This window comes from Orycteropus afer, unplaced genomic scaffold (assembly GCF_000298275.1).
Source record: "Orycteropus afer afer isolate SDZICR_OR568_19922 unplaced genomic scaffold, OryAfe1.0 scaffold00156, whole genome shotgun sequence".
Taxonomy (NCBI): domain Eukaryota; kingdom Metazoa; phylum Chordata; class Mammalia; order Tubulidentata; family Orycteropodidae; genus Orycteropus; species Orycteropus afer.
Genome location: NW_006921743.1, coordinates 799,660 through 820,449, shown reverse-complemented (window position 1 = coordinate 820,449; position 20,790 = coordinate 799,660). Strand labels below are relative to the sequence as shown.

The window sequence follows — 20,790 nt, the reverse complement described above, 5'->3', positions numbered from 1 at the left end:
TTTTTTTAAATATTCTGAGTTTTGTTCCACATTGTTCTCCCACTCTATCCAGGATCTCCTACATAGATCATCCTCTGAGGGATTGACAGTGGTAGCAGGTTCCACCTAGTTCTTCTGGTCTCATAGTTGTATAGCCTGAAGATTGCATGGTGTACCAGTCCCTTGGACTAATTTTTTCCATGAGTCTTTGATTTTTTTCATTCTTCTTTGCTCTGGATGAGGAGAGACCCATTGTTGCATCTAGATCATTGTTTGCAAGCTTTTAACATCTCATTTGCTACTTGCCAGAGTAGGATGTAGAACAATGTTTTGTGTAGTATGTTATGACCATTGAGCTTGATGTCCCCTGCCACCATTGTTCAAGCCCACAAGTCCAACTACTCGCTCCCTGTGCATAGCTGGCTGTCACCAAGAAGTGACTACAACCTTGTCCCTTGTCAGCTCTACTATATCCCTGGAAATTCTTACAGAACATACAAATACACTTGTAGAAACATTGTCTGCCAACCCTATACATGATCATGGGCACACACTCCCCACTGCATAGACATACCTAATTATTCAGTCTGTCCACTCATCTGTTCACCCATAGATCAGTGTTTGCCATTACTGACAACTCAGTACTGTATGTGTAAAATGGTTCATCTTTGTTGTCTGTACCTCCCATAGACCTCTATGTCTTCATTTCCTCAGTGCCACTGTGTTGCTTGCTGATTTTGGTACATTATTCATACCTTCACCCAAATGTATATTTGTCTCTACCTATCTAGCTGTGTTTCCTCCCCTCCCCTCCCCTCCTACCCCTGGTAACCAACAAAGAAAGTTTCCTTCCATATGTAAACCTTTCTTTGACTTTTTACAAAAACGGGCTAAAAGAATATTTGTCCTTCTGTGATTGACTTACTTCACTCAGCATAATGTCTTCCAAGTTCATCCACGTTATGCGGTATTTTGCAGATTCTGCGTTACTCTTTAGGGTTGCATTGTATTCCATTGTGTCTATGCATCGTAGTTTGGATACTATCCAAACAACCCAACACATGAGTTGTTTCCATCTTTTTGATATTGTAAATGTTGTTGTTGTTGTTGTTGTTGTTAAGTGCCGTCGAGTTGTTTCCAACTCATAGCGACCCCATGCACAGCAGAACGAAACACTGCCCGATCCCATGCCAGCCCCACTATCCCTGCTATACTTGAGCCCATCATCGCAGCCACCGTGTCAATCCATCTCGTTGAAGGCCTCCCCCTCTTTCATCGACCCTCCACCCTACCAAGCATGACATCCTTCTCCAGGGAATGGTCCCTTCTTACAACATGACCACAGTAGGTGAGACGAAGTCTGGCCATTCTTGCTTCCAAGGAGCATTCTGGCTGCACTTCCTCCAGGACAGATCTGTTAGTTCTTTTAGCAGTCCATGGTACTTTCAGCATTCTTTGCCAGCACCACAACTCAAAAGCATCAACTCTTCTTCGGTCTTCCTTATTCATTGTCCAGCTCTCACATGCAAACGCGGTGATTGGAAAGATATTGTAAATAATGCTGTGATAAAGATGGGTGTGTGCATATCTGTTCTTGTCCTTACTCTCATTTCTTTAGGATATATACCTAGTAATGGAATTGCTGTGGTGGTATCATTTTAAAATCCCACCAGTAGTGTATGAGAGTCCCAATCTGTTTGCATTCTCGCCAGCATTTATTTTCTACTTGTTGAACTTTGTTACTAGTGGTGGGGTGAGATGGTCTCTCGTTTCTTGATTTGCATCTCTCTAATGGCTAATGATCATGAACATTTCTGCATGTTTTTGTTGGCCACCTGAATATCCTCTTTGGTGAAGTGTCTGTTCACATCTTCTGCCCATTTTTGAACTGGATTTTTTGTCTTTTTATTGTTGAGGTGTTGGAGTTTTCTATAAATTATAGAGATAAGTCCCTTGTCAGCTATGTCATTGCTAAATATTTTTTTCTAATTTGTATGTTCCCTTTTTCTCTTTTGGAAAAGTCTGGAAGCACATACAACTTTAATTTTGAGAAGGTCCCATTCATCTAGTTTCTCTCCTACTATTTGTGCATTTTGAGTTATGTTTGGTAGTCTATTTATGCCATGTATTGTTGTTGTTGTTGTTATGTGCCGTCGAGTCAAACCCGACTCATAGAGACCCCTCCTTGGGTTTCCAAGGCAGTATCACTACGGAAGTAGGATTGCCCAACCTTCCTTCCGAGGAGTGGCTGGTGGGTTTGAACTGCCAGCCGTCTGGTTAGCAGGCAAGTGTCTTAGCCACTATGCTACCAGAGCTCCTATGCCATATATTAGGGCCCCTAAATTTGTCCCTACTTTTTTCTTGAGGAAGTTTATGATTCTAAGTTTCACGTTTAAGTCTTTATCCATCTGGAGTTAGTTTTTGTGTATGGTATGAGATACAGATCTTGTTTTATTTTTCTTCACATGGATATCCAGTTTTGCCAGCACCATTTGTTAAACATATAGCCTCTTCCCCATTTCATGGCTTTCAGCCCTTTGTCCAAGATCAGGTGACCGTAGATGGCTGGATCTATTGTAGGTTCTCATTTCTATTCCATTGGTCTGTGTGTCTGTTGTTGTACCAGTACCAGGCAGTTTTGACGACTGTGGCTGTTATCATAGGTTTTGAGATCTGGGACTGTGAGACCTCCTACTTTATTCTTCTTTTTCAGTTGCTTTGCTTATGAGGTCTCTTTTGTTTGCATATAAAGTTAGTGATTTTTTTTTTCCATATTCTTAAAGAATGTTGATGGGATCTGGATTGAGATTGCATTGAATGTATAGACTGCTCTGAGTAGAATTGATATTTTCATAGTGTTCAATCTTCCTATCCATGACCATGCTATGTTCTTCCATTTATGTATATCTCTTACGGTTTCTTGAAGGAGTAGTTTTTTTTGTACAAGTCTTTTGTGTCCCTCTAAGATTTATTTCCAAGTATTTTATTTTATTACTGGAGTTCACATGATAGAATTTTGCAGGGCCAACGACTTATTCATTGCAAATACCTTTTTTCATTAACATAAGTGACAACTACACACATGGACTTCATCAGATGGAGTACCCAGGAATCAGATTGACTACATATGTGGTAAGAGGCAATGGAGAAGTTCAGTATCTTCAGCCAGAACAAGGCCAGGAGCTTATTGTGCAGTAGACCATCAACTGCTTAATACGAAAGTTCTACTTGAAGTTGAAGACAGTGAAAATGAGTTCACAAGAACCAAAATATGAACATGATAAATCTCTCCTCAATTTAGAGACTATTTAAAAAATAGATTTGATGCGTTGAACACCAGTGACCGAAACCAGAGGAATTGTGGGATGACATAAAGCACATCATCCGTGAAGAAAGCAAGAGGTCATTAAAAAGATGAGAAGGAAGAAAAGACCAAAATGGATGTCAGAAGAGACTTCTGAAACTTGCCCTTGAGAGGAGAGTAGCTAAAGCAAATGGAAGAAATGACAAGATAATAGAGCTGAATAGAAGATTTCAAAGAGCAGCTTGAGCAAACAAAGCCAATTACTATAATGAAATGTGCAAAGACCTGGAGTTAGAAAACCAAAAGGGAAGAACATGCTTGACATTTCTCAAGCTGAAAGAACTGAGGAAAAAATTTAAGCCTTGAGTTGGAATATTGAAAGATTTTGTGGGTAAAATATTGAACGATGCAAGAACCATCTAAATAAGATTGCAGGAATACACAGTCACTGTACCAAAAAGAATTGGTCAATGTTTATCCATTTCAGGACTTGACATATGATCAGGAACCAATATTATTGAAGGAAGAAGTTGAAGCTGCACTGAAGGAATTTGTGAAGCACAAGGCTCCAGGAATTAATGGACTACCCATTGAGATATTTCAATAAATGGATGCCCCACTGGAGGCACTCGCTCGGGTATGCCAAGAGATTTGGAAGGCAGGTACCTGGCCAACTGACTGGAAGAGATCCATATTTGTACCCATTCCAAAAAAGGTGATCCACACAGAATATAGAAATTATCTACCAATATAATTTAAATCACATGCAAGTAAAATCTTACTGAAGATATTTCAAAAACGGTCGTAGCTGTGTATTTACAGCGAGCTTCTAGAAATGCAAGCTGGATTCAGAGGAGAACGTGGAACAAGGGATATCATTGCTGCTGTCAGATGTATCTTAGCTGAGAGCAAAGAATACCAGAAATATATTTTACTTATGTTTTATTGACTATGCAAAAACATTCAGTTGTGTGGATCATAAATTGTGGATAACATTGAGAAGAATGAGAATTTCAGAACACTTGATTGTACTCTTGAGGAACTTGTACACAGATCAGGAGGCTGTCCTTCAAGGGGATACAGCATGGTTCAGAAGCAAAAAGGGACTGCATTAGGGTTGTATCCTTTCACCGTACTTATTCAACTTGTATGTTTAGCAGATAATCCAAGAAGTTGGATTACATGAAGAAGAACATGGCATTAAGATTGGATGAAGACTCATTAACAGCCTGTGATATGCAGATGACACAACTTTGCTTGCTGAAAGTGAGGATGACTTGAAGCATTTATTGATGAAGATTAAAGTCTACAGTCTGTAATGTGGATTATACCTCAATATAAAGAAAACAAGAATCCTCACAACTGGTCTCATAAACAGCTTCACAGTTGATGGAGAAAAGATTAAAGTTGTCAAGGATTTCATATTACTTGGTTCTACAATCACCACCAATGGAAGCAGCAGTCAAGACATCAGATAACATATTGCATTGGGGAAATCTTCTGCAAAAGATCTCTTTCAATTGCTGAAGAGCAAAAATGTCTCCTTGAAGAAGACTAAGATGCGCGTAACCCAAGCCGTGGTATTTTCAGTCACCTCTTATGCTTGTGAGAGCTGGACAATCAATAAGGAAGACCAAAGAGGAGTTGATGCTTTTGAATTGTGGTGTTAGAGAAGAATGACGTTTGCCATGGTCTGCTAAAAGAACTAACACATCTTCCCTGGAAGAATGCAGCTGGAATGCTCTTTGGAAGTGAGAATGGCCAGATTTCATCTCACCTACTTTGGTCATGTTGTCAGAGGAACCATTCCCTGGAGGATATCATGCATGGTAATGTGAAGGGTCAACAAAGAAGGGGAAGGCACTCAACAAGATGGATAGACAGAGTGGCTACAACAGTGGGCTCAGGTATAGCAAGGATCGTGAGGCTGGCACAAGACCAGTGTTTCATTCTGGTGTGCATAGGGTCACTATGAGTCAGAGATTGCTTGGTGGCACATAACAATAGCAATTTTATTTTGTTGGTATCTATTGTAAATGGTATTGATTTCCTTATTTCTTTTTTCAGCAATCTCTTTGCTGGTATAGAGGAATCCAACTGATTTTTGGATGTTGATCTTGTATCCTACCGCTATGCTAAATCTCTCAATTAGTTCCATGAGGTTTTTTGCTGAGTCTCTTGGGTTTTATATGTATAGGATCATATCATCAGTAAATAACAGATACTTTGACTTCTTCCTTACCAATATGAATGCCTTTGATTTCCCTCTCTTGCCTTATTGTCCTGACTAGGACTTCCAATACATTGTTGAATAGAAGTGGTAATAGAAGGCTTCCTTTTCTGGTTCCTATTTGCAAAGGGAATGGTTTTAGTCTCTCTCCATTGAGAACAATGTTTGCTGTTGGTTTTGCCTACATAGGCTTTATTATGTTGAGGAGTTTTCTTCTATTCCTATTTTGCTAAGAGTTTTTATCAGGAAAAAGGATGTTTGATTTTATCAGATGCCTTCTCTGCATCGATTGATATGATCATGTGGTTCCTTTCCTTTGCTTTATATGTATGATGGATGACTTCAGTTGCTTTTCTGTTGTTGAACCATCCTTGCATACTTGGTATGAACCCCACTCAGTCCACAGTGTAGTGGAGTATTTTTTTTGATACATTGTTGGAATATATTGACTAAGGTTTTGTTGAACATTTTTACATCTATATTCATGAGGGATATTGGTCTATAGTTTTCCTTTTTAGTGATGTGTTTACCTGGTTTTGGTATTAAGGTTATGCTTGCTTTGTAAAATGAATTTGGGAGGAATTCATCCTTTTCTGTGTTCTGGAATAATTTGAGTAGGATTGGTGTCATTTCCTCTCTGAACATTCCATAGAATTCTCCAGCGATATCTTCTGGGCCGAGGCTGTTTTTCGTTGAAAATTTATTTATGACCTGTTCAATTACGTCTTTTGTTATGTGTCTGTTCCACTTTTCCCCCACAGTGTGTGTGAGTTTAGTTAAGTAGTTTATAGTATGTTTCTAAAAATCTGTCCATTTCTTCTAGATTTCAAATTTGTTCCAGCGTAGTTCTTCGTAGTATCCTGGTATTATCCTTTTAATTTCTGCTGATTCTCTTGTGACATCACCCAGTTTGTTTCTTATTCATGTTATTTGAATTCTCTCCCTCTCTTCCCTTGTTAAGTTTGCCAGTGGTTTGTTGATTTTATTAATCTTTTTGGTAAACCAACTTCTAGTCTTGTTTTATTCTGTTTCATTTATTTGTGCTTGAATCTTTATTATATCTTTATGACTGTCATCTTTTTTTGCTTCTCTTTTTCTAATTGTTGGAGATACTGGGTTAAGGTGTTGATTTTGGCTCTTTCTTCTTTTTTAATGTGTACATTTATTGCTGTAAAGTGGCCTCTGATCACTGCTTTTCCTGTCTCCTAACAATTTTTTTATGTTGTGTTTTCATTCTTGTTTGATATGAGGAATTTTTTAATTTCATTTTTTATTTCTTCTATTACCTAGTCATTTTCAAAGAGAGGATTACACGTTTTCCATGTGTGTGTTATTTTCTGTTGATCTTCCTATTGTTGATTTCTAATTTTAAAACATTGTGATCTGAGAAGATAGTTTGCCGTATTTCGATATTTTAAAATTTGTTAAGGACCCCCCCCCCCCCAATGCTGTGGTCCTGGGATACATTCTGGGCCTGAAATAAAGCTCACTCCCAAGGGCTGACTCTCAGCCCATTAGTAAACAAGATGTACATGTAGACCACTCAACCCAGGGTGACACACCCACATACTCTATGGAAATGCATCCCTTGAAGCAATCAATCATGGGGCACCAGTGGGGCAACATTCACACGGAGGAAATGCAGGACAAACAGGAGAGCATAACTGTGAGGAGCACGAGGAGAGGGTTACTGTACAGGTAGGAGAGGAGACTGGGTTAGGGTTGGGCATAGTAAATGGGGAGTGAAACTAAATGCACATGTAATATTGAATGTAAAACAAACCCTTAAAATAAAAAAAAAAAAATTAAAATAAATAAAATTTATTAAAACTTGCTTTGTGACTTAACATATGAGCTGTCCTGGGGAATGTTCCATGTGTACTGGAAAAGAATATGTATGTGCTGTGTTGGGTGAAGTGCTCTGTAAATGTCTGTAAGGTCAAGTTGGTAAATTGTATTGTTTAGTTCTTCTGGGTCATTGAGTTTCTTTGCAGTTCTCTATTTGATTGAAAGTGGTGTATTAAAGTCTCCTACTGTGACTGTAGAGTCATGTTTGTCTTTTCAGTTCTGTTAAAATCTGATTTACATATTTTGGGACTCTTTAGTTGGGTGCATAGATAGTTATTATGGTTATGTCCTCTTGTTCAATCAATCCTTTAATCATTATGTAATGTCTTTCCCTGTCTCTTATGGTGGTTTTTGTGTTAAAGTCGATCTTCTCAGAAATTAATATTTCTCTTGCTCTCCTGTGGTTGCCATTTGCTTGATATATCTTTTTCCAATCTTTGATTTTTAAACTATTTGTGTCTTTCTCTCTAAAGTGTGTCTCTTGTAGACAGCAAATTGATGTGTTATGTTTCTTATCCAGTCTGCCGCTCTCCATCTCTGGAGCAGTGCATTTAACCATTGACATTTAGTGTAATTATCGACAGGTATGCATTTGTTGCTGTCATTTTGTTATGTGCTTTATCATGGTGTTGCTGATTTCTTTGCTCCATATAATTTTCTGTGCTGAGCTCGTTTTGTTTATGAATCATGTTATCACTTCCTTCATTGTTATTTTGTTGTTGTTGTTGTTGTTATGTGCCATCGAGTCAGACCAGACTCATAGCGACCCCTCCTTGGATTCCCAAGGCGATATCACCAGGGAAGTAGATTGCCCAGCCTTCCTTCCAAGGAATGGCTGGTGGGTTTGAACCACCAGCCTTCTGGTTAGCAGCCAGGTACCTTAGGCACTAGTATTTGCTAAATATTTGTGCTTGTCCTCTTTTTTTATGTGATGTGAAGGTTTATCATTTTTCTTTGAGGTTATCCTGTGATTTATAATTTTCTTCCCAAGTTTAGAACTCTCCATTCTATCTTGTAATTGTCTTGACTTTCTCACCATTTAGAAGTTCTGTAACTACACAGTTTTTTCCCTCTTTTTGCTTTGTAGTTGTCCTCATTTGCCAATTAATGTCTCTGGTTCCCTGTTTACAGTCTTACAGTCTTATTTACTTTGGATGCTTCCTTATCTGGCTTGGTTTCTGCATGATGTCATCATGTTTGTTAATGGTCGGTGATTGTTTTCTGTTGTTGGGTCTCTGTCCAAAGGACTCCCTTTAGCATATCTTGTAAGATTGGTCTGGTTTTAACAAATTCCTTTAATTTCTGCTTATCTGGGAATGTCCTAATTTCACCATCGGATTTGAGGGACAGTTTTACCAGCTATATAATTCTAGTTTGGAATTTTTTTATTTTTTCAGCATTTTATATATATACTGTCCCAGTGCCTTCTCTCTTCCATAGTTTCTGCCAAGAAATTGGAGCTTAGTCTTATTAGTTGCCCATTGAAGGTAAATTCCATCTTTCCCATGCGGCTTTCAGAATTCTTTGGTATTGGTCTTTGGTATTGGTGAGTTTGATGATGATATATCTTGGTGATTTTCCTTTGGGTCTATCCTGTTTGGGGTTCGTTGGACTTCTTGAATGGATATATTCTCATCTTTCATCATACCAGGGAAATTTTCTTCCAACAAATCTTCAACAATTTTCTTTGTGGTTTTATTGTCTTTTCCTTTTCTGGAATTCTGATACACATAGGTTATTTATTCCTTTTGATTGTATCTCACATGATCCTTAGGCTTTCTTCATTTTGTTGTGATCTTTTTCCGGATTGATCCCTTTCCAAAGAAGTATTGAGGTATTTGTCTTCAGTCTGACTGATTGTCTTCCACTGATTCAGTTATACTCCTTTGCCTGTTTAATGTGTTAACTATTTATGAGAATTTTGTATTAATCATCTGGATTTCTATCTGTATATTTTGTATCATTTTGAATTTTTCATCTATTTTGTCATTTTGGTCTTATATTGTTTTCCAAAATTGTTCTAGGGTTTTGTTGGTGTTTTCCTTAATTTTGTCAGTGTTTTCCTTGATCTGTCTCTCAATTCATTGAAAGTACCTAAATATAATTATTTCTAATTCCTTATCATGGAGTTCCAATGCTGCTTCTTCCTCAGGGATATGTTCTGGGTCTGTATCATGGTCCCCTGTTTCTACTGTTTTATCTTGCCTCTTTGTGTTGCTCTGTTGTCTCCAAGACATTGTGACATTTTTGTGTTTATATTTAATTGGTGATTGTATGTTGGAGTGATTTGCCCAAAATTTTAGTTTTGTTTTGTTTAGATGTATCTGAATAAGCAGGATACTGTACTCCTCTGTTGGCTGATTGGCAGCACTTAAGAACTTACCACCTGTCTCCTTTCCACTTGTCAGCTTCTCATGTGTCCTTGCTGTCTTTGACAAGCAGAGCCTGTTGTTGTTGTTAGGTGCTGTCAGGTTGGCTTCAAGTCACAGCAACCCCATGTACAACAGCATGAAACACCAGCCTCACAAGCCTTGCTATACCTGACCCCATCGTTGCAGCCACTGGGTCAATCCATCTCGTTAAGGGCCATCATCCCCTTTTTCATTGACTGTCCGTCCACTTTACCAAGCATGATAGCATTCTCCAGGGAATGGTCTCTTCTGACAACATGACCAAAGTAGATGAGATGAAGTCTGGCCATTCTTGCTTCCAAGGAGCATTCAGCTGTACTTAGTCCAGGACAGATTTCTTAGTTCTTTTGGTTGGTAGTCCATGGTAGTTTCAGTATTCTTCACCAACACCACAACTCAAAAATACCAACTTTTCTTTAGTCTTCCTTGTTCATTGTCCAGCTCTCACATGCATATGAGGTGATTGAAAATACCATGGCTTAGATTAGGTGTACTTTCATCTTCAAGGAGACGTCTTTGCTCTTCAGCACTTTAAAGGGGTCTTCTGCAGTAATTTGCCCAGTGCAATATGCCGTCTGATGCCTTGACTCCTGCTTCCATTGGTGCGGATTGTGGAACCAGGTAATGCAAAATCTTTAACTTCAATCTTTTCTCCTTTTATTGTGATGCTGTTTTTTGGTCCAGTTACGAGGATTTTTATTTTCTTTATGTTGAGCTGTAATCCTTACTGCAGACTGAAGTCTTTAATCTTCATCAGTAAGTGCTTCAAGCCATCCTTACTTTTAGTAAGCAAAGTTGTGTCATCTGTGTATCGCAGATTGTTAATGAGTCTCTTCTAATCCTGATGCTATGTTATTCTTCATATAGTCCAGCTTCTTGGATTATTTGTTCAGCATAGATTGAACACATGTGGTGACAGGATACAACCCTGATGCACTCCTTTCCTGATTTTAAACCATGCATCATTCCATTGCTCTGTTGAAATGACAGCCTCCTGCCTATATACAGGTTCTTGATGAACACAATCAAATCTTCTGGAATTCCCATTCTTCTCAATGTTATCCATAATTTTTTATGGTCACACAATTGAATGCTTTTGCATAGTTGGTAAAATACAAGTAAAGGTCTTTCTTGTATTCTTTGCTTTGAACCAAGATCCATCTGACATCAGCAGTGATACCCTTGTTCCACATTGTCTTCTTAATCTAACTTGCATTTCTGGAAGTTCTCTGTCAGTATACTGCTGCAACCATTTTTTAATTATCTTCAGCAAGATTTTACTTGTGTGATATTAATGATACTGTTCAGTAATTTCCACATTCTGTTGGATCATCTTTCTTTGGAATAAGTACATACATGGATCTTTTCAGGTCAGTTGGCCAGATAGCTGTATTCCAAATTTCTTGTCATATATGAGTGAGTACCACCAATGCAGCGTTTGTTGAAACATCTCGATGGGTATTCCATCAATTCCTGGAGCCTTGTTCTTCTCTAGTTCCTTCAGTGCAGCTTTGACTTCTTCCTTCCTTTGACTTCCTTCCTTCCTTCCTTCCTTCTTCCATTGGTTCTTGATTATATGCCACCTCCTGAAATGGATGAACATTGACCAATTCTTTTTTGTACAGTGACTTTGTGTATTTCTTCCATCTTCTTTTGATGTTTCCTGAATCGTTTAGTATTTTGCCCATAGAATCTTTCAGTATTGCAGCTAAAGCCTTAAATTTTTTCTTCAGTTCTTTCAACTTAACAAATGCTAAATGTGTTCTTCCCTTTCTATTTTCTAACTCCCGGTCTTTGCACACTTCATTATAATAATTGTCTTTGTCTTCTCGAGCTGTTCTTTGAAATCTTCTATTCAGCTCTTTTATCTTTCCATTTCTTCAATTTGCTTTAGCTACTCTCCATTCAAGAAAGTTTCAGAGTCCCTTCTGGCATCCATTGTGGTCCTTTTTTCCTTTCTTGTCTTTTTAATGACCCTTTGCTTTCTTCATGGATTATATTCTTGATGTCATCTCACAATTCCTCTGGTTTTCGGTCATTGGTGGTCAGTGCATCAAATCTGTTCTTTAGGTGGTGTCTAAATTCAGGAAGAATATAATGAAGGTCATGTTTTGGCTCTCATGGGCTTGTTTTAATTATCGTCAGCTACAACTTGAACTTGCAAATGAGCAGTTGATGTTCTGTTTCACAGTCAGCTCCTGGCCTTGTTTTAACTAAAGATATTGAGCATCTTCATCACTTCTTTCTACAGAAGTATTCCTGTGTATTCCATCTGGTGAAGTCCATGTATAGAGTCATTGTTTGTGTTGTTGAAAAAGGTTTTTGCCATGAATAAGTCATTGGTCTTGCAGTATTCTGTCATGCAATCTCCAGTGTTATTTCTGTTACCAAGGCCATATTTTCCAACTACCAGTGATTCTTCTTTGTTTCCAACTTTTAGATTCTAGTCACCAGTGATAGTCAACACATCTTTATTGTATGTTTGGTCAATTTCAGACTGCAGAAATTGGTAAAAAAATTTCAATATCCTCATCTTTGGCTGTGCTTTTTGCGTAAATTTGAGTAATAGTGTTATTATCTGGTCTTTCTTGTAGGCGTTTGGATAGTATACTATCACTGATAGCATTGTACTTCAGGATAGCTGTTGATAAGTTTTTTGTGATGGTGAACGCCATGCCCTTCCTCTAGAATTTGTCATTCCCAGCATAGCAGATCATATGGTTGTCTGATTCAAACAAAATGACAAAAGGTAGTCCATTTCTGCTCACTAATTTCTAGGATATCGATCTTTATGTGTTCCATTTCATTTTTGACAATTTCCAATTTTCTTAGATTTATACTTCATACATTACATGTTCTGATTATTAATGGATGCTTGCTGCTGTTTCTTCCTATTTTGAGTCTTTCCACATCCACAAATGGAGGTCACAAAAGGTTTACTCCATCCATTTTTACAGTTGGCTTTACTTTGAGTGAGCAGCTCTTCCCCTGTTGTATTTTGAGTGCCTTCCGACCTGAGGGCCTCATCTTTAGCACTGTATCGGACAATGTTTTAGGGCTGTTCATAAAGTTTTCCAGTAGTATATCAGACAGTGTTTCACTGCTCTTCATAAGGTTTTCACTGGCCGATTTTTTGAGAAGTGGATGGCCTCTTCTTTCTTCTGAATCTATCTTAGTTTGTAAGCTTCACTGAAATCTGTTCATGATGGGTGACCTGCTGGTATTTTAAATACTGGTGGCATAGCCTCCATCCTCAAAGCAACACACAAGCCACCACAGTTGGACAAACTGATAGACAAGTGGTAGAGCCTATTCTTAGGTCCCTGGAATCTGAATGAGAATGCTTTCACTTTCAATATCCAAAATGGCCACCGCTTGTAGATATTCAAAATGGCTACGCCCAGTTTCCACTTGTAAACATTCAAAATTCCTGCACTCTCTGGACAGCCAAAAGTCCACAGCTCAGTTTGTATTCTTTGCTGTTTCCTTTTTCAGTCATCAGCCACCAGTGCAGTCATCCATGCAGCCCTTCACAAGCGTGGCCAATTTTTAGGTTAATTCTCAGGTTCTAACACAACTTGAAAATATTCAGTCTGTCCATGCTGTCAGGTAGTTGTCAGAGCAACTCTGTTTGTCGTCTTCTCTGTTTGTTTTCATTCTGATTCTTCTCAAAAAAAATCAAACTCACAGTGTGTAATCTACTTCTGTATCCTTTCTGTCAAAGCTCAAGCCTCAGGATTATTTTGTGTATCTATGTCAATTGGTTTCTCTTTTCTTTGTTGAAGATGGTGTGTGTAGCTTGTCTGCCTATTATGACTTCTTACTGGAAGTCCCCTTATCACGTAATGTTGACCATGTATTTCCCTAATGGCAGCTACCACTTGTGAAGTTCTTGCCTTGTCCATGCTGGTTTTCCTCAGTTTCTGTGTCAGAACATTTTGATGATGAACTTTTACACCTAGCACAAAAATAGTGCCTGACATATAGTAGATTCTGAACAAGTCTATTGAAGGGATGGCTTTCAGATGATATAATTAGAAAACTGTCATACTTTACCCTATGAAATATGTCTACATTTATATCCAGCTTCTTCACTTTCTCTGTAAATCCTTGATGTTAAACCTACTTTTGTCCTTCTTCAAACTATGCTGTCTGGATATTTAAACTCTGAACACATTTTCTCTAATTAGAGAGAGAGAAAACCTGTTTGCATCACAAGACTGTTAATAAAATTATAGTTATGCAAGCTAGCTTTATTAGGTGGAATACAGTGTTTGTTAGAACAAATTAGTTTTTGGACATCTTTCTGATATCCCAGTTAGAAGGGATTTTATTTGTGTAACATTTAGTGTCTTCTCATACATAAATTTATTTCCATTTGTACTTTACCTCCCCAACTAATTTTCTCAGGATTAGGAACTGAATTCTTTACATTTTTCTCTCCTACACTGCTAAACAAGATGCCTCATAATTAAAACCCAAATCCTATTGCCATTGATTTGTTTCTAACTCATAGTGACCCTATAATCTCATAAAGTAATAGTCAAAATTGACTGGTGAGCATAGACATCATTTTCTTTGCTCTAGAGACTACATGGGATAGATACAAAATGGAAAGTATAGAAATAGAAATTTAAAATTTAACATGGGGGAGGGGCAATTAAATCCTTATTGGGTTATTCCCAACTTTACCATTCCTTGATGACATTAGAACAGCCCTACCTCATTGTATAAATGGTTTTTTTTTGTTTGTTTGTTTTCTCAACTTTTTGTGATTTGGGTGAAATTTTACAAAGCAGATTTGTTTTACATTCAGTAGTTCATACACATTTTGTTTGGTGACACTCCTTATCTTCTCTGCATGTAACAGCTCTCTTCCCCTTTCCTCCCTGTGGTTACTCTTTGCCTGTGTCCTCTCTGCCTGTGCATTCCTCCTTCCCTACCTTTTTCCCGATGCACATGCTGCCCTTCTGATCTCCCCTGGTTGATTGTTCTAAGGAGGCATTTCCCTGGTGTAGGTATTCGATTCGTAGGCCTGTCTATTGTTTGGCTGAGAGTTAAGTCATGGTATAAAAATAAAAAACAAAAACACTCACTTCTATTGGGTCAATTTCCAACTCATAGCAGCTCCCTTTGGGTTACCGAGGCGGTAAATAATTCCAGGCCAGAAAGGTGACTTGGGGCCCTAGTCTCAGGGTTTCACCACTCTCTATCAGACCGGTAAGCCTAGTCTTTGAATAGATACATTTTTATACCTTGCATTTGTTTTAGAAAGATTTAAGGCAGTTGATAATGATACACAAGTTATGGCAGGGTGACCAACTGCAAATATACTAAAGGACAAAAAAAAATAAGGCATTAAAATTGAGCTAGAGATAAGGCTAATAAAAACATTCAAAAAGTTTTGTATATAGTTTATTATAGACTACAGTTTTAGCTTTGAGGATTCTAATAACCAATTCAGACAGGTTCAAACACATCTGTTTTTAGCATCTGTTTTTGCTAATTTTGTTTTAATAATTAAAACTTCAAATGAGTATTTTTTAATTCTCTATTTTAATGATAAAATCATAACTCATGGTCTCATTTGAATATATCAGCTTTGTCTGGCTTTGAACGGAATGTGAGGATTTATGATACTAAAATCCTCAAGTTCTCTTTTTAAGAATGACAGTTTTGTTTTCTTTTTTTTAATGGCCAGCCTAACTATATACATATTTTGAAAAGTTTAATACTTTTAATGTCAGCTAAAGCTCTTGAATTTATACAGACAATCCCTCGGTTATGAGAATGTGACTCATACCTACTTAGACTCGTGGACAATTCTTACTTACTTGCCCTGTAATATTGCATAAGTTTGCCCTCACTTTGAAATAATTAGACTAACCCCTACTTCCAATAAATTCTTAATTACAGTCACCTTCACTTGCTGTGCATACAGCTTTTAAATCATTCAAAAGACTTCCAGCTTTTTCTTGCACAAAAAGTAGGCTGTATGAGAACCATATACACCCTGTCGGACCTATAAATTCTCTTAAGACGCAGGAATGGATCTTGTAACCTGGGGACTCCTTGTACTAGATAATGCATGTTAAAAACTAATGTACTCTGGGAAGACCTTATTCTGTTACTGGCTCTAATTTTTTTTTTTTAATTTTATTTTAAAGGTATTGTCCTTCCTGTAAAACGGATTCCAGTGAAGTTGTGAAGGCTGGTGAAAGACTTAAGATGAGTAAAAAGAAAGCAAAGATGCCATCAGCTAGTACTGAAAGCCGGAGAGATTGGGGCAGGGTAAAGAATAAATTCTCCCTTTCTTCTTAGTAGCAAGTTATAGTTTCTTAGTGAAATAGTTACAATGGCATAAAAGATTAGCCAATATAGTTAATTGTTGGTATCACTAATACTTGAATTATATAAATATTGTCTGTTTCATTCACATTTTGTGGGTATTAACGACTTTCTTTAAAATTTGAACAAAACTGATTTCTCAGCTTGTTTTGTAACTTTAGGGAATGGCCTGTGTTGGTCGTACTAGAGAATGTACTATTGTCCCTTCTAATCATTATGGACCTATTCCTGGGATTCCTGTTGGATCAACTTGGAGATTTAGAGTTCAGGTATGTTTTAAAATTGGCTTAGTTTGCAGGGGAAAATTGTATATAGTTCAAACCATAGCAGTGTTAATACCTATTGATGATAAATGGACTAACCTAACTAGTAATGAGTAGCATTTAGTTGCTGATATGAAAGATTTCCTTTAGGATAGGTAAATTAATAGGCATGGAGTTAGGCATCAGCTATGCCTTTTCATCCCTTTGCTTTACTGTTGTAGTACAGTTAAGGTAGCTAATGTTCTGGTTAAGCTTTCTGAAGAATATTTTCTTGCTGACAGTTTAATATCTGAAATTTCTTTGAATCATGAAAATTCTCATTCAGTGCAGTTGAACCCTAAGAACTCTCACTTCAGGTGTTTTCTTTGGGGCTTATCCTCCTAAGTGAATCCAAGGATAAAATCAATTTCCCTTACAGAAGTACTGGGTGGCTCATTGTATTGATTTCTAGTTTCTTCTTTAGAAAGGTAATTCTGTCATTATGGAAAACTTAATGTGAAAGGGAAAAAAAAATCTCTTGAGTATAGTAATTTACCATTAGCAACATTCTGAACTTTGCTGTAAACAAGAGGTTTTTCATTATCCCACACAGAGACTCAGAACCTCCTAAGCAAAAGTTCTTCCTTCCCCTTTCCGACCTATCCTGGGTAACTATTAATAAACTTTGGTTGCTATACATTTGCCTATTCTAGATATTTTGTAAAAGTGGGATTGTAGTATTTGTCCTCTTATGTCTGACTTATTTCACTTATAATATTTTCAGGGTTCATCTGTGTTGTAGCATGTATCAGAACTTCAGTCTCTTCATGGCTGATAATCTGTGTGTGTGTGTGTGTATACACACACATATTACATTTTATTTATCCATTCATCTGTTCTGCTTTTGTTATATACCCAGGAGTGAAATTGCTGTGCCATATGGTAATTGTATGTTTAACTTTTTGAGGAACCACCACACTGTTGGAAAATAAAGTTGTAGAAAGAAGAAATAGTTTGTACAAAGACCTTGGGTTGAATTGGAAGTATGCTATATATGTTTAAAGAACATCAAGAACGCCAGTGTGGCTGAAATGGAGTGAATGAGATGTATCAAAAGGCAACAGAAGGCCAGATGGGGGTAGAGTCTTGAAGGCCATTGTAAGGACTTTGGTTCTACTTTGTAAAGCTTTTCATTGTAAGTTTGTCTTTAAAGTCAGGTTTATTGAGGTATAATTTACAGAGTAAGTTTTTTATTTTGTATGAGATGCAGTGCCAGTGGAGGGTTTTGAGGATTACTCTGGGTGCTCTGGTGAGAATGGACGGTAAGGGCAAGATCAGAAGTGGAAAATCACTTAGGAGACTGTCATAATAACCAGGCAAGATGTCCTGGTGGCTTGGAACAGGTGGTAGTGGTAAATGGGTTAAGGTCGAAATGGATTCTGAAAGTATTCTCAAGTAGAACCTATAGGATCTCCTGATGGACTATGTGTGTCGTATATGAATTAGAAGTCTGCGTTAACTGTAAAGTTGTTGACTTGAGCCGCTAGAAGGATAGAGTTGCTGTTTGGGAAGTGGAGAAGATTCAGAAGAACAGATTTATTTTTGTCAGGTTGGTGAGGAGAGGAGTCAGGAGTTCAATTTGAAATTCTAGTAATAGATTCAAATGGCGATGAAGAGTAGACTGAATGAATGAGACTAGATAGAATTCAGAAGAGGAGCCCAATAGGAAATGCTCATTTAGAGTAGTCAGTGTATCAGTGGACCTGATATCTAAAGCTATAAGACCAGATAAAATCATCTTTGGAGTAAATGCCATTACTGTCATTAATATCACATCCAAGTAAAATTTTGCTGAAGATAATTCAAAAACAATTGCAGCAGTATATCCACAGGGAACTTTTAGAAATTCAAGCCAGATTCAGAAAAGGATGTGGAACAAGGGATATCATTGCTGATGTCAAATTGATCTTGGCTGAAAGCAGAGAATACCAGAAAGATTTATTACCTGAATTTTATTGACTATGCAAAGGCATTTGACTATGTGGATCATAACAAATTATGGATGATGTTACAAAGAGTGGGAGTTCCAGAGCACTTAATTGTGCTCCTGAGGAACCTGTGTGTAGAACAAGAGGTAGTCATTCAAACAGAACAAGGGAATATTACATGGTTTAAAATCCAGAAGGGTATGCATCAAGGCTATATTCTTTCAACATACTTACTCAATCTGTATACTAAGCAAATAATCGGAAAAGCTAGACTATATGAAGAACATGGCATCATGATTGGAAGACTCATTAACTTTCGATAAGCAGGTGACACAGGGTGCTTGCTGAAAGTGAAGATGACTTGAAGCACTTACTAATGAAGATCAAAGATAAAGCCTTCAGTATGGATTATACTTTAACTTAAAGAAAACAAAAATCCTCACAATTAGACCAGTAAGCAATATCATAATAAATGGAGGAAAAATTGAAGTTGTTAATGATTTCATTTTATTTGGATCTGCAGTCAGTGTCCATGGAAGCAGTAGTACAAAATTAACCAACATATTGCATTGGACAATGCTGCAAAAGACCTCTTCAAAGTGTTAAAAGCAGTGATGTCACTTTGAGAACCAAGATGTGTTTGACCCAAGCTGTGGTATTTTCAGTCACTTCATATGCATGCAAAAGCCGGTTAGGAAGATCAAAAAAAAAAAATTGATGCCTTTGAAATATGATATTGACCGAGAATATTGAATATACCATGGACTACCAGAGGAACAAATAAATCTGTCTTGGAAGACATACAGCCAGAATGCTCCTTAGAAGCAAGGATCATGAGACTTTCTCACATACTTTGAACAAATTATTGGGAAGAACCAGTTCCTGGAGAAGGACATCATGCTTGGTAAAGTAAAGCAAAAAAGAGGAAGACCCTCAATGATATGGATTGACACAGTGGCTGCAATGGCCTCACATATGGTGATGCTTGAGAGAATGGTACAGGACTGGGCAGTGTTTTATTCTTTTATACATAGGGTCAATATGAATTAGAACCAACTAGATGGCACCTAACAACAGCAGCAACAATATGGAGTAAGTATAAGCAGAATAGGCTGAGGCATGAGCCATGGGACGCTTCAGTGTTTACAGTTGGAGATGATTGTGGTGGTGGAACAACAGCTAGCAAGAGTTAGGGAGAAAACTAGGAGTGGTATCCAAAAAGCCAAATGAAGGATTTTTTATTAAAGAGGGAGTGATGAGATGTCTAGTACTGCTAAAGAATCAAGTGAGACACCAGTAGAAATGGACCATTGGATTTAGCTACATGGAGATCATTGATAACTTTGTCAAGAGTAGTTTTAGTATGGGTAGAAATAAAAGCCTGATTGTATTTAAGGAAAGGAGAAGATTGGGAAATAAAAGTTACAGACAAATCTTGGGTTTTGATATAAAGGAAAGGAGAGGAATAGGATGGTTGGGAGATTTTCTTTAAAGGTGGTACATGATGCTGCCTCTTCGTATGGTGGAAATGATCTAGTAAAACCAAAAAACCAAACACACCACCGTCAAGTTGATTCCAACTCATGGTGATCCTATAGAACAGAGTAGAATTGCCCAAAAGGATTTTCAAGGCTATAAATCTATGAAAATAGACTGCTTCATCTTTTCATGCAGAGCAGAGCAGCTGGTAGGTTCAAGCCTCCAATCTTTTGGTTAGCAGCCAAATGCTTTAACTGCTGTACCACCCAGAACACCTGATGATCTAGTGTGTGTGTGTTGGAGGGGGGGGGATACAAGATAGAGGATAGCTAGAATGTTGACCCTTGAGGGCTTTCTCTATTCATTCATTGGATATGCAATAGGTCCTTCATCCCCAAACCTTCTGCTAATCCTGCATTATAATATCTACTACCAAGAGCACTTCTCTGTTCTATTTATTTTAATAGCCACTTACTCTTATTTGCATATGGTATCTTTTTTTTTTAATCTACAGATGTTAATGTTTTGTTTCTTTGTTTTCTTTTCCTATATTATCTTTCCTCAGGCATTCTTCTGAGTTGTTTTGGCCTCACCTTTCATCTTAGAAGCTTTTCTCAAATACCTTGTTATCCTTGTCTTACCATATTTAAGAGTGAGGCACTAACATGCTGATTAGGTCAGCTATGTGGGCAGAACTTGTGGACTGCACTTTAGGATGATAAGGAAAGAGATAGGTCTTTTATTGATAACCTCAGCTGAAGATAATCTGTAGGACTGAGCGCTTTGCTCACAGAGAAAGTAATCTGTTAGCCTCTTGGTGAGGGATATGGGCCTGGCTGCCAGTATTTGGGGAACTAGCATAGTACCTAAGGAACTTGACTGCTAACCAGAAGGCTGGTGGTTCAAACCCACCAGCCACTCCTTGGAAGGAAGGTTGGGCAATCTACTTCTGTAGTGATAC

At 37.7% G+C, this 20,790-nt stretch overlaps 1 protein-coding gene across 1 annotated transcript in view; it reads left to right on the top strand.

The window, feature by feature from the left end:
- The window catches only part of UHRF2 (ubiquitin like with PHD and ring finger domains 2), a 196,825-nt gene that overhangs the window by 129,487 nt on the left and 46,548 nt on the right, over positions 1-20,790 (top strand). The window contains exons 7-8 of the mRNA XM_007946320.2: positions 15,940-16,063; positions 16,282-16,389. Of these exons, the coding sequence (XP_007944511.1) occupies positions 15,940-16,063; positions 16,282-16,389 (232 nt within the window). The remainder of the gene's footprint in view (positions 1-15,939; positions 16,064-16,281; positions 16,390-20,790) is intronic.